The sequence below is a fragment of the Epinephelus fuscoguttatus genome, linkage group LG14 (genome assembly GCF_011397635.1).
Source record: "Epinephelus fuscoguttatus linkage group LG14, E.fuscoguttatus.final_Chr_v1".
NCBI lineage: Eukaryota > Metazoa > Chordata > Actinopteri > Perciformes > Serranidae > Epinephelus > Epinephelus fuscoguttatus.
The window spans coordinates 18,419,567-18,434,760 of record NC_064765.1 but is presented as its reverse complement, the minus strand read 5'-3'; the positions used below and the strand labels follow the sequence as shown (position 1 = coordinate 18,434,760).

Below are 15,194 nucleotides of genomic sequence, written 5' to 3'. Positions count from 1 at the left end.
ACCAACAGGTCACTAAAGTGCAGAAGTACTGTATGGCGTCACCTGCACAACGTGATTTTGCCAAGTAGGACAGACTCCTGGATCAACATCCCACATCACGTTCCAGAACAAACATTGCAACAACGAATCAGAGCCGTCTAATATCATCAATGTGCTGCTCCTACGCATCTTTCAAAATCAACCTTACACTAAACACCGCCCCTTTGTTATGGTCCGACAAGCTGTCGCAGTAAGCATGGAGCCCACACTGTAACTAACGGCACTCCCTGAAGAAATATTATCATATTTCTGGAAAACTGAAAGAGTGATTCCAGAGAGAAGCAGACAGAGGGGTCTACAGTCTGTGTTTGAAGGATATATCCAGGATGTCAAACTGACTCAGCAGCAACAACAGGTTAAAAAGACAAAGACAGTTAGAAGCTAAAGCTGAACTATAGGCTACAGATCACAGTGTAAAAGTGAACCACCACATCACTGCTGATCGCCACACAAGACAATGAATATAAAGGGAAACTTTGCTGATATTGAACCAGCTGTGTGGCATTGCAGTGTGTGCAGATGAACTGTGTTTGGCTTCCCTGCTTCCCTTCACTGGTTCCTGTACAGCAGGCTCGGTCTTTATTTCACTGTTATAATTAGGGCTGGGTGATATGACCAAAATGTCATATCACGATATAGGTAATTTCATATCCCGATAACGATACATATCACGATATAGCACATTTTAATCCAATGAATAAAAAGTCCCCCCCATCCCTTGCTGCTTGTCTGCACTTTCTCAGCGCTTTGGGGCTGAGCCAACGCAGCAGAGACAGACAGCGGTGGAGTTATATAAACTCGTTATGTTACTGTAAGTGCCGTAAAAGCTTCGCGAATTAAAAAGTCAAGAAGAGTAATTTATCAACGTGAGCCGTGCAAAAGATGGACGGACTCCAAATGACAAAAAATATTGCCGTAAAAAGTGTAATTTGCGTCACAACGATATAAACGATAGAGCAAAATATGAAACGATAGACATTTTTCTCTCGTCACACGATATATATCGTCATATCGCACAGCCCTAGTTATAATCATTAAAAAGCAAAAGCAGCATGTGTATACATTCAGTAGGCTATATCTTCAGTAGCTAGCTAACTAACCCTACACTTTTCAGGGTTTGATTTTGGTTTTGGAACAGGGAAGAAACGTATATCTTTTTCCAACCTCTCCAGGTAACGAGTATCATTAATACACGACGTGCCCCAGGCACAACATTTAGCTCCAAATCCACAAAACCAGCCTGAAAATGAAGGAAATCTGAAACGACTGCATTAGAGTCAATGGAGCACAGCTGTGTTGTTGTCGGACCCTGGTCTGAGCCGGCCCAATGCTACACTATGATTGGCCAGTCTGCATCTGGGGCCGGGACTTAGCAAAAGGTCAATTCCTTTGTGCTTCTTCAGATAGCTTTCCAAATTGAAGTTCGCACAATAAAACAAAATCCTCAGTAACGCTGAACAAAAACCGTATAAGCTAGTGCAGGGTTAGCAAGTTAGCTTGCTAACTAGGTAGGCTATGCTAACAAGTAAGCTAGCCAATAGCCTAAAATATTGTTTATTAACATTAAATTAATTCTGCTGTCTAATCCTGAAGTTGTCCTTTTATACTGTGATACTATCTACAGTAAGATGGCACTGTGCACTGTCAGCTTCAGTCTGATGAAGAGCAGTTAAGCTCGAAACAATCACCTAGGTGTAATAAATAAGTGAACAATGGAGCCCTGCAGTGTGCCAGCTATTTATTTGTTTATTATATGAACTCAGTGACCTGAATAATTTAAATCCTTGATCAGCAGGTTTCTGCTTTGAGACGTGGTGACAGTGAGGTGTAGTGCGTCATCACATTTTTTTTTGTTTAGTCTCAGGTCAGTCACACGTAATCAGCACACAACTGTTGTTCTGATAAGTTTGTTTGCCAACACACTTATGTGACAGCTTTGAAATGTTCATCTCACACAAGCAGACACACTGTGGCAGTATGCCTATACAGAGGGGTTTGTATCGGCAGTGAATTGGCAGTAACTCAGTTACTGTAGTCATTGCAATGTTTGCTGTGAAAAACAAATAAAAAAGAACAATGAACAATTATTTCCTCATATTTGTTCTACCTCCCATAACCCTTTATTTAGACAAACAAGCCTGGAGGCAAACACTGGGCAGCTTGCAGGCGTCACACGCTGTACAGCCGAAGCATGAGGGCTGTAATTAACACATCAACACTCAGCAGTTTTCAATGAGGAACGTTCACACGTTCAACAGGCGAGGCTTGTCACTGGAAAAATATCACCTACAGTACAGGCCAAAAGTTTGGACACACCTTCTCATTCAATGCGTTTTCTTTATTTTCATGACCATTTACATTGTAGATTCTCACTGAAGGCATCAAAACTATGAATGAACACATGTGGAGTTATGTACTTAACAAAAAAAGGTGAAATAACTGAAAACATGTTTTATATTCTAGTTTCTTCAAAATAGCCACCCTTTGCTCTGATTACTGCTTTGCACACTCTTGGCATTCTCTCCATGAGCTTCAAGAGGTAGTCACCTGAAATGGTTTTCCATCAGTCTTGAAGGAGTTCCCAGAGGTGTTTAGCACTTGTTGGCCCCTTTGCCTTCACTCTGCGGTCCAGCTCACCCCAAACCATCTCGATTGGGTTCAGGTCCAGTGACTGTGGAGGCCAGGTCATCTGCCGCAGCACTCCATCACTCTCCTTCTTGGTCAAATAGCCCTTACACAGCCTGGAGGTGTGTTTGGGGTCATTGTCCTGTTGAAAAATAAATGATCGTCCAACTAAACACAAACCGGATGGGATGGCATGTCGCTGCAGGATGCTGTGGTAGCCATGCTGGTTCAGTGTGCCTTCAATTTTGAATAAATCCCCAACAGTGTCACCAGCAAAACACCCCACACCATCACTCCTCCTCCATGCTTCACAGTGGGAACCAGGCATGTGGAATCCATCCGTTCACCTTTTCTGCGTCTCACAAAGACACGGCGGTTGGAGCCAAAGATCTCAAATTTGGACTCATCAGACCAAAGCACAGATTTCCACTGGTCTAATGTCCATTCCTTGTGTTTCTTGGCCCAAACAAATCTCTTCTGCTTGTTGCCTCTCCTTAGCAGTGGTTTCCTAGCAGCTATTTGACCATGAAGGTCTGATTCGCGCAGTCTCCTCTTAACAGTTGTTCTAGAGATGGGTCTGCTGCTAGAACTCTGTGTGGCATTCATCTGGTCTCTGATCTGAGCTGCTGTTAACTTGCGATTTCTGAGGCTGGTGACTCGGATGAACTTATCCTCAGAAGCAGAGGTGACTCTTGGTCTTCCTTTCCTGGGTCGGTCCTCATGTGTGCCAGTTTCGTTATAGCGCTTGATGGTTTTTGCGACTCCACTTGGGGACACATTTAAAGTTTTTGCAATTTTCCGGACTGACTGACCTTCATTTCTTAAAGTAATGATGGCCACTCGTTTTTCTTTAGTTAGCTGATTGGTTCTTGCCATAATAAGAATTTTAACAGTTGTCCAATAGGGCTGTCGGCTGTGTATTAACCTGACTTGTGCACAACACAACTGATGGTCCCAACCCCATTGATAAAGCAAGAAATTCCACTAATTAACCCTGATAAGGCACACCTGTGAAGTGGAAACCATTTCAGGTGACTACCTCTTGAAGCTCATGGAGAGAATGCCAAGAGTGTGCAAAGCAGTAATCAGAGCAAAGGGTGGCTATTTTGAAGAAACTAGAATATAAAACATGTTTTCAGTTATTTCACCTTTTTTTGTTAAGTACATAACTCCACATGTGTTCATTCATAGTTTTGATGCCTTCAGTGAGAATCTACAATGTAAATGGTCATGAAAATAAAGAAAACGCATTGAATGAGAAGGTGTGTCCAAACTTTTGGCCTGTACTGTATGTCTGAACTGAACAATATGTTAGTATTTATCGATGGTGTTTCCCTGCTGAAAATAAATCAACAGGAGCTGACAGGGCTGTGGTAACATTGTTAACGGTAACGTGTCAGCAAAATCTGATGGAACATGAAACAATATAATAGCAAGGATATTTTGAAAGGTAAAAACTGACACATGCTATAGGAAATTTGTTTTTAGCTACTTAACTACACTGATCCTCATAACAACCCACTGACACCATTCTAACGCAGCCAAATCATTTGTCTTATGGCGAATACATGTGGGGAGACAAGATGGGCCCCTGCTCACTGGGTTAATTTGGGTGCAGATGAAACAGAATGTAATTCTTTAAAAAAAAAAAATCAGATTTTTAACTGACATTTTCATATAATAATAATATCTCTGTACATGAAGGGACAGAGAGATAGCAATAGTAAAAATTTAGCAAAAAAAAAGAAAATATATATTAAAAAAAAATACAATAACTATAATAAATACAAATAGAAAAATTAAAAAGAGACAAAATTATAGAAAATAAAGTAAAATAAGAATACAATTTACAGTAAAAAAAAATTTAAAAAATTAACAATTTCATACTTTTTCTAAATGGAAGGGTATAGATTTGTAAATATATAACAGAATCAGTAAATTATAAAGCTGGAGACAAACTATGTCTCACTTACAATATTTTATATTTTGTTCTTTGTTTTTACATTTTTAGTTTTTGAGGGAAAAATTTAATGATTGTATGGAATTTTTTTTTTTTTTTTTTAACAAATTAATAAAATTATACATTTTTAAAGTCCCAGTCTGTATATTTTGATCATGTTACTTATTGAGACACATATCAAACAGAAAAGTTAGAATTTAAAAGAAAATAGAAGAATTCTCCGTTGTTGTTTTTTTTATGCTAGTTTACACCTGTGTTTAAATTTTACTAAGCCATTAAAAATGTACATTTTTACTAATAATTTATCTAAAAACATTTTTTTTTTTTTTTTTACAATATTATGTCACAATCTTTATTTTCTGACCATATAAACTGACACATTCAAACCGCACATTAAAACAGGATATTGAATTTTCCTGAGATGATCATTATTATTGACATTATATGCATATAACTTAGTGGTTATCAAGAATCAGTTAGTGTAATATAACACCTGTGAATCAGTTTGAAGAAATAGAAATTTCAGCATCTTATGTATTTATAGACAGTGATGGTGGAGAGAGTAAGGAAATGTGGGGAAATAGAGTAGGCCAGCTGGGAATCAAATTAAGGACTTGCTGCTTCAGGCATTTGCACCCATGTGATATACATCCTAGATACTTTGCTGCCAGGTTGCCCAGGTATTCTGAATTTTTCAGGTGGGGCTGCCCTTTTGATCAACTTTACATCACAAATTGCACCTTCAAAACAGAATTTATTTGTCCATTTAATGATCATTTATTGATTTCTAATAGTTATTAATTACTTTTTTAGAGAAAAATAAATTATTGATTTTAATTCAACAACTGACATGCCACAGCAGAAAAACAGGTGTAAATAATATAATCAATGATGGCTGAATTCTGTTTAGCTGTTTCCGTTTCAGGGTCCTGGTACTGTGCATGCTGCCTCACTGTCACAACTTACTGGGACACTTCAATACAGCACAGCCATCGTTAATGTTACAAGTAACACCTGTGTTTTTTCACCTGTGTATCGAGCCAAAATGTCAATCAGACAAATTGCTCTTAATTGGCAACAGAACGGTTGAAACACCCTGCTGTCAGTCTGTCCACAGATCATCAAACTGAACGAGGAGAGTTTTGAAGACTTGGAAAGTTTCCACCGCAGGCTATTTTGTATGTTCTCATAGGATGTTTGTGTTGGTCCTTTCATCCTGTGTGTTTCTGATTAGTTTTGGTTAGTTAGATATTTTGACAAAAACATCTACACAGAACTTCTTTAATGGAGCTGCACAAAATCATCGTTATGATAAGCAGAATAGGTCTCTACAGTATTACCCTGAAACTGAGAAATAAATCACAGTTTTTAAGGGTAATCCATCTTATACAAATCCTCAAAACTCCCTCACACACAGCTTTGCTCATACACAGCCGCAGGACGTCCTTTAAACATCACAAACCTCATGAAAAATGGAGCAAAGGACTTTTTGGTATTCAAGGATTTAGCCACACTGGACACTGAGGGAATGAATTATCACGTTCCTCCCTTGAAGATGCATCTTAATATCTTATTTCTAGTGAGTTTTGACACCCTTTCTCGACACTTTTTCAGGGAAAATAATGACCAGAACTGGATTCACACGGGATTAACCTTAACCCCTGACACACAATTAATTAACGATCAGATTAAGTCTCTGGATGGAGAGATGTTGCAGACCAAAATAAACTTGATGACGAGGACAGCGAGGCTCAGATCAAAGGGTTCATGTTGTTTCAGACTGAATGATGAAGGAAGCAGCAAAGTGGAAACTCCTCTCTGTTGATTATCTCATTGCACAACAATAATCATACAAATGTGATGCTCATGAACACGCACAAAGAATGCATCATGCGTATTAATCAGTCTGCATGACTTTATTTCCCAAACTTGCTATGGCTCAGAACGAGAGTTCCTGGAGTTTCTCTGTCCTGAAGTTAATAGATGCTCATTGACCGACAATGCAAGCTGCCCTAATTCAAATGACACTCTACTGTAATACTGAATACAGAACAAATCCAGGGTAAAAGGATGATGTGAAGGCGAAGGAAGACTTTTAAAAAACTACTTCTGATGTCAGCTGGTGAAATTGGATGTATAGCAATGTCGAGCTCAAACTAGGGCTGAGTGGCATATCAGCTTTTTAAGGTAGATCGAGATATGTTCAAACAAGATATAGGATAAGACAATACCACACATATTGATATTGTTTGATGTTGCGTTAAATAATCAGTTTCCTCCGTTAAGGGGTGCCACACAAGTTCTCCTGCAACATGGAGGGAGACACAGCACTGGTACTCCATTTTAATCAGTCTGTAATTGCAATTGAAAACAACCAAAGGAGTATTGTCAGAGACAGGCTTTTAAAAAAATTAAATATATGTATTACAATAAAGCCAAAGCTTCTGTCTTTATAACATTAAAAGTTCTGTATACTACATCGAGAGCATTAATATAGCAGTGGAGTCATGGCAACATGAGCAGAAAATGAGGTCACACTCCCCCTGTGTGTGTGTGTGTGTGTGTGTGTGTGTGTGTGTGTGTGTGTGTGTGTGTGTGTGTGTGTGTGTGCGTGTGCGTGTGCGTGTGTGCGTGTGTTGTAACCTGAGCTTCTCTGTGGTTTGTTGTGGTAAGCCAGACCAGCTGTGTGTGAATCCTAAAGCTGGGTGATACGGAGAAAATGAAATATGAATAACTATGAACCAACTATTAGCTAATTAACTACTAGCTAACTATTAACAAACGGATAACTAGTTATGAACTATAACTAAATTTTTTAAATAACTATGAATTAATTAACTTTTTGAAATTGGTTGGGGCCCCCCAAATGAGAAACTATGGACTAACTTTTGACCAACTGTTAACTATATGCTAACTAACTATAAAATAAGTAACTATCAACTAACCAGCTATGGACTAATTACCTATTGACTACCTCTGAACCAACTATTAACTGATTAATAACTAAGTAACTATTAACTAACTGTTAACTACAAACCAAAATATTAAATAACTAACTATAAACTAATTAAATCACTTTTGACTGACTATTAACTAACTGTTAACTCTGAACTAACCATAAACTAATTAACTAACTTTTAATTATTGACTATGAACAAATCAACTTTAACTACCTGTTAATTATGTTTTAAAAAGTGCTATACAAATAAACTTAATATTATTATTATTATGACCTAATTAACTTTTAACTATCAACTATGAGCTATCAGGTATTACCTAACTAACTATTCTACATGTTTTAGCTTTCTGTAATATGTACGTACATGTGTCATGGTAGTTTCTCTTTCCTGTGCAACAAAGATACAAACATTGCATCCAAAAAACTGCTTAAACGTTAAAGAAAGGTACAAATTACTGAGCAAATGGATTCAGAAGGAACTGAAGTCAATTAGGTTTTTGTAGGCTGCCAGAAAAATACAAAAACCACAGCTGCCTCTGAATGCATCACATATGAAAAGTTCAAAAATTATTTCGCATGATCATTTCATATGATTTACATGTGAAATGCTGTTTGCAAGTGATAAGTCACATGTGCTGTTTTGTAAGGAACAGAGTTTTTTTTTTTTACATGTTGAGGAGAAAATCAAATTCTGTGATACCTTGATATCGATGTTGTGACAATATTGTAGAGTTGACTATTGGTGCTCTCACAAAATATTTACACGAGATTTTTGATAAATAATCATCAGTAATGTAGATATAATGAGTAAGTAGGTGACGATATCAAAACAATATCAATATATCTCCAGGCCCTAGCCTATCCCACTGGCTAGCTCATCGCAGCCACTTTGTACTGCACTCATATTACTGTTGATACTGGGACAGTGTTGTTGAAGAAGCTAGCACCCACCCCCAGTTAACACCGTTAGCTCAGTCAGCACTGTTGCCATTGTTTAGCACTGTTTATGGAGTTAGCACTATTAGCTGTTAGCAGCTAGCTCAGCCATCTCCATGGTGAGAACTGTGTCCACATATCAAATATGCGCTGAATTTCCCAGAGAGACCCCAAACACTGTTTTGTTTTACCTGCATTACCATTGTATGTTTAGTGAGATGATATTTAAAGCCTGATTTGATTTGATTTGATTTGATGCAAAATGGTTAATTAAATGTTGTATAAAAGCAAACAAGTACTTAAAGCCATGGTATGTTGTGAGATATTGGAAGTGTCTTGCACTTTAAACAACTCAAGCACAGTCAAACTTTACCTACATGAAATATCTACCATATGTGCTAATAATCAATAATATGTGAATAATGCATTTGTAAATGTAAAGTCTATAATTTCGTGTCACTGTTTTCTATTTGTCTCCTTTTATCTTGTTTTAGCATCCTTTTTTCCATCTCCCGCTCTCCCCTCCTCAGCCCAGTGCGCTATACATGTAGGTCACAACTGTCCGACCTACTTCCAGCTTCCTGGCTTTATGTAACAGTTCAGAGAAGCGTTACATAATCACAGGAGAAGAGGCCTGCCTGCCTGCCTGCCTGCCCCATGTCTCCTCATCATAGGGAGAAAGAGGCAGCACAGTGAAAAACACAGCCTGGTTTTGAACTCGCCCAGACAGAAAATGGCCTCAAATTAGATTAATGGCTTCTGGTGTGCGAGGCTGTTAAGAGGAGGATGTGTGTGGGCAAGATTTGTAAGAAAAAATAAAGTTTGGACTTTCATTTAGGTGCTATATTTTTTCTGTGGAAGGGTCAGAAGGCCTTTCTGCAAATTCAGGCCGAGCAAGTAAGCTGTGGCAAATGTCATGGAGTAAAAAGGAACATAGCTGGAGGAGAGGCAGCTTCATTGAGTTTTATTAAGGACAAGTCCATCTGCAAAAAGTCTGGATGTCTACTGTGGGACTTGTGTACTATTTGGGACTAGAAAAAAGTATTACTCTATACATTACAATAGAGTACAACCTCTTTTGGACACACAGAAGACGCATTTAAATCTGGTGTATTCGTCATCACTAAATGGAGGGTAAATGATTATCAAACCATGTGAAAAAATTAGTAAAACTGTCACATTAGAGGAAGACTAACCCATTTCAAGTAATAAAAAGCGCATCTGTGGGTTGAGAAAGAATGAAACAAACAAAATTACACAAAAAGAACCGGACTTGCTTGTGTAACATGGCACAAAAAGAAAGACCATCTTTCCCTGGAACTTCTTTCGAGGAAGTTTTGTTTTCTGTCCCATTTTTATCTCAGAAAACAGATTTTAATTTAATTTAATGTAATGGAAAGTTAAGCTGTGGAGTCTCTTTGGCTCATGCTGCAGCACTTGCTTGAATGAAAGGTATCCAATGATTATTTATGCATAACTTGATGCAGATCCAGATTACACATTTCTAAACATTTACTATGATTAAAAAAACAGATTTAGACGATGTGCAGCTTTAGTGGATGTGACCAAGTACACTGTACTTAAGTACTTGCACTCAACTGTGTTTTATATTTGTATTTTTGAATTTTCTGCTGCTTTGTATTTCTATCACTACATCTCAGATGCAAATATTGTACTTTTTACTACACTGTATTAATCTGACAGCTGTAGTTACTTTTCAGATTATGATTTCCACATAAAAATATTGATTAATTTATAAAGGATTAAACTACCTGACAGTATAAAAGTAACAATTAACCTACTCTGAACTGGCTATTAACTATGAACTATTTACAAGCTTTGAAATATTTACTAACTCTGAACTAGCTTTTACATACCTACCTGCCTACCTAACTAACGAACTAACGAACTAACTGTTGTTTTGTTCGTTAACTGTTAATGAACTAAATAGCTATTAATTAGCTCTTAACTTGCTATTAACTAAAAATTAACACCTAACGAGCCAATTATTAACTTCCTTTCCACTACCATTAAGTTACTATTAACAATTAACTAACATTGAACTGCCCATTAACTATGAACTAACTATTTACATTTAACTAACTTTGAAACTAGCTTTTAAGTGACTACCTAATAACTAGCTTTTAACTATTAACTCACTGTTAACTAACTCTGAACTAGGTTTTATTACTTACTTACTAACTAGCTAACTAACAACCATTTTGTTAATTTACTGTTAATGAACTAAATAGCTATTAATTAGCTCCTTACTTGCTATTAACTAAGATTTAACAACTAACTAACCAATGATAACTATTAACTCACTGTTAACTAACTCTGAACTAGCCTTTATTACTAACTAACTAACTAACTAACTAACTGACTGACTAGCTGTTACAAACTAAATAACTATTAACTAGCTCTTCATTTACTATTACCTAACATTTAACCACTTGCTAACTAATCATTAACTTGTGTTTAACTACTATTAAGTTACTATTAACTTAATAAAAATTAAGTTAATTAATTATTAACTATGATTAAACCATAAACTAGCTATGAACTGATTAACTATGAACCAACTATTAGCTGATTAACTATCAGGTAACTATTAACTATCAGTCAGCTATTTACTAAAAATAACCAAACTTTTAAATAAATACGAACTAACTAACTTTTTAATTATCACTTTTTTTGGCTTTTTGCCTTTATTTTGATAGGACAGTTTCAGAGTGAAAGGGAAAGAGGGAGGGGGCGATATGCAGCAAAGCACTGCAGGTTGGAATCGAACTCACAGCCAGAGCAGCAAGGGCACAGCATTAGTACATGGGGCACCCATTCTACCAGGTGAGCAAGTGGGTGCCCTAAGTAATTAATTATGAACTAACTTTTGACTAAGTATGACATAATTAACTATCAACTAACCAGCTATGTAATAATCAACTATTAACAAATTATGAAGCAACTATTAACTATTATCTATCTACACACTAAAATATTAAAGAACTGTGAAATAATTAACTATTAACTTGTTAACTATAAGCTAATAAACTAATTAACTCTTGACTATTTTCTAACTGGTAACTTTGAACTAATCATGAACTAGCTATTAATTATGAACAAATGAACTATAAACTTACTGTTAAACAACTGTTAACTATGAACTATAAACTAATTAACTAACTAATACCGAACCATTTTGCATGTTTTAGCTTACTGTATTATGCATTAACAGGTGTCATGGTAGTTTATTTTTCCTGTGCAACAAAGACACAAACATTCAGCATCTGCCAGTGCATTTCAAAAACTTCTCAAAGGTTAAAGACGTGGCCAACTGACTGAAGAAATGGATTTAGAGGGATCTGAGTCTAATAAGTTTTCTCACAGACTGCCAGTAACATACGAAAACCACAGATGCCTCTGAATGCATTCACGTTTAACATCCAAAAACCACATTATTTCCCATGATTATTTCACGTTTTATCACATGTGAAATGCTGTTTCACAAATGATATGTCACATGTGACTTTTTGCACAGTAACAGAGTATTCTTACATTTCAGAATTGTTACTTCTACTTAAGTAAGACCTGAATACTTCATCAATCACTGCTTAGTGGGGGTACAGCTTGTCCTTTCTCAGTGCTGCTGGTGCTTTAATGGCTGTAATCAAACTGAATGCCATGAGAAAAACAAACAGCTTAGATGTGAGGCATGATTTATGATGGAGCACACCTCGCCAAACAGAGAATACAAACCAATCAGACCTGCTTATTGAACAGTTCACTGGATATTTTATGACCTGAAATCATCCACTGAGGCATGTTAGCTGCCATCTCACCCTGTAATCCAGTTTAGTTTGTACAGGTGGGCTAATTCTCTCCTTCCCAAGTATGGTGAAAATCCCCGGTGGGGAAAAAAGGTAATAAGAGCTCACTTGTTAGTTCAGCCAACTCAGTTTTACCATAATCCCTGACCTAATTTCAAGGATTTGGATAAATTCAGGGTTGTTATCGATGGCACAATTTTGTGAAATAGCAGATGGTGAGACGAGGAGGCCTGGAGCATTCTTAAACTTGATATTTGGAGGTGATGAGGTGCGTAATGGGACGACATTGGTACACGAGGTCTGGGAGAGCATAATGGCGGCTAGATTACCAAATGATACTGGTATTGCTTACAAAACCAAACAATAACACAGTGAACTTTTTGATTTTGCCAACCATGTTTCCTGTTTATTTGTAGATCCAGCATAGTAACAACTGCTGTGTGACTACTTCTAGTAGATCTGATGATATAACTGATCCATTCAAACAACTGGAGAAACAACATTTCTTTCAACTGATGAACCGAGCTACCATTAGGTCAGCAGATGAGGTGAAATAAACACCCAGCGTTGCTCTTTTAGCAGCTTTAACAGGGAGAAAAACTTGTTGACATGTATATAATAATGCTTTTGTCACTCCCTAACATTTCCTAGTACTATTTCATAATGGGCATGTCATTTCTTTGAACTGTTTTTTTTTTTTTGGTTAAATCTAATTCAAGAGAAGGAGGACAAGAGGAGGAGCAGCTCGGGAACACCTGGATGAATATAAATGTTTGGTTTTTTTTAAAAAAAGAAAACTACAATTACACCAAGGTTCTTATTTATCATGCCAGGAATTTGCCCTCCAGCTCAAAACGATAAATGTAGTGACGCAACACAAACCACAATCACATGCTGTCATGAAACTCAGCTGACTCCTTTCAGCCTGGTGAGTTTATGAAGTTTGGTCTCCCTTTCATAATTGCAGACTGCTGTCTTTTTTTTTTTTTTTATTAAACTAAGCAAAATGTTTGCAAGATGTTTAAGGCAGCTGTTTTAAAGTGCTTGGCTAACACCAGGAACTTCGCTTGAGCTGTTGACACCCAAATTTAGTTATGTCCCTTCATGCCACTGGGTAGAATTGCATTTGCTCCCAGCAGAATATCAATACACAGCCATATTATCATACATTAACTTGTTCCTGTTCTTACCTCATTCTCCTCTCTCATGCTGTCTATGAGCTCCATCACCTTTGTGAAGTGGTGGCAACGGAGGGAATGATCAACGACATGGGTAGGGAGCGCTTTGTGCTGCCAGTGCCTCCACTCCCACAGAGACAATTCTCTGGACTGTGGTCCGCTTTTGGAAACTTCCTCCTTTGGGACATGAAATGACATCATAAAGGTTATTAGTAAAATATTAGTTATTAGTAATATATTCAAGCCCTTAATAACAGTCGGGAAGAACACCACTAAGTTCTGGCACATACTACATTTCAAAATCAATGCCTTTGATACACATACCCTTCCAACATGAGATTATGATTTATCCACCTGAAAATCACAGCAAATGAGGTAGCTGCCACCGTGCACTGCCAAAAATTGGAACCAATTCAAATTTGCACACAGATGCAGCACCGTTAATGGCTCCAAACAAAATAAAAATCTCTACAGATCCATTTAAAATATCTAAATTCGGTCGGCAACCTTTACTATCAAAAGAGCAATTTTTTAACCAAAAAAATCTGTCTGGTGGGCTATTTATGAACAATTGGTAAGGGTTGGCGGTGAAAGCAAATGAATCTGTCCACCCATTATTAATGTCTCTATTTTACTTCGAGACTTTTACAGTTTTGGATTTAGAGTCCATAGCTAGCCTCACTAGAGATTCAAGACTAGTCACTAATACTGAGGTTCATTTAGACATGACCCGAGTAACATTTAGTGTTCATTCATTCACTCATTTTCCAGAACCCGCTTATCCTGTTAGGGGTTGCGGAGGGCTGGAGCCTATCCCAGCTGACAATGGGTGAGAGGCAGGATACACCCTGGACAGGTCACCAGACTATCACAGGGCTGACACATAGAGACAGACAACCATTCACACTCACATTCACACCCACGGACAATTTAGAGTCCCCAACTAACCTGCATGTCTTTGGACTGTGGGAGGAAGCCGGAGTACCCGGAGAAAACCCATGCTGACACGGGGAGAACATGCAAACTCCGCACAGAAGGGCTCCCCCACCCTGGGTTCGAACCAGGAGCCCTCTTGTTGTGAGGTGACAATGCTAACTACTGTACCAGCGTGCCACCGTCGATTCATTTTCATATGATTTTATTTTTTAAAGCCACAGGCAGCCACTGGAGAGGGGCTAAAGAGCCACAAGTTGCCTTCCCTGGTTTTGTATGTAGAGTACACTGTGAACACATTGTCTTTGTAAACTACACCCAAAAGCTTTGTTTTTGTCATTTTTCAGTGGATTGTCTCATTTTTAAAGAGTCTTACAAAAAGCACATATAGCCCTTTTCCATACACGTGCTGGCTTTGCTCGACTCGGCACGTCAGCCAAGTGCAGCACAGATTTGCATCTCCAAACAACAGTGCAACCCGCTTAAAGGTGTGTCTTAAACTGAAGCAGCAGCCTCTTTAGCACCACTACTGCACTGTGTAACTGTTGTTGGTATCCAGCTATATGGATTGTCAGGCTTTCGTCTGGATTTTGCTTGGCATCTATTGCTTATTGCAGAGATTCTCAAAGTTTTGATGAGTGAGAGACAATTTAGGGAGTCAGCATATGATTGACAGCCACACAGGAAGTTGTAGGATTTGGGACTGGTCTCATAATGGCGTTTAACATTAAATTCCT

The 15,194-nt window shown here is 37.7% G+C and overlaps 1 protein-coding gene across 1 annotated transcript in view; it reads right to left on the bottom strand.

Annotated features, from left to right (window-relative positions):
• Positions 1 to 15,194, bottom strand: part of fancm (FA complementation group M) — a 68,963-nt gene that overhangs the window by 10,744 nt on the left and 43,025 nt on the right. Inside the window, exon 13 of the mRNA XM_049595400.1 lies at positions 13,537 to 13,701. Coding sequence (XP_049451357.1) covers positions 13,537 to 13,701 — 165 coding nt within the window. The remainder of the gene's footprint in view (positions 1 to 13,536; positions 13,702 to 15,194) is intronic.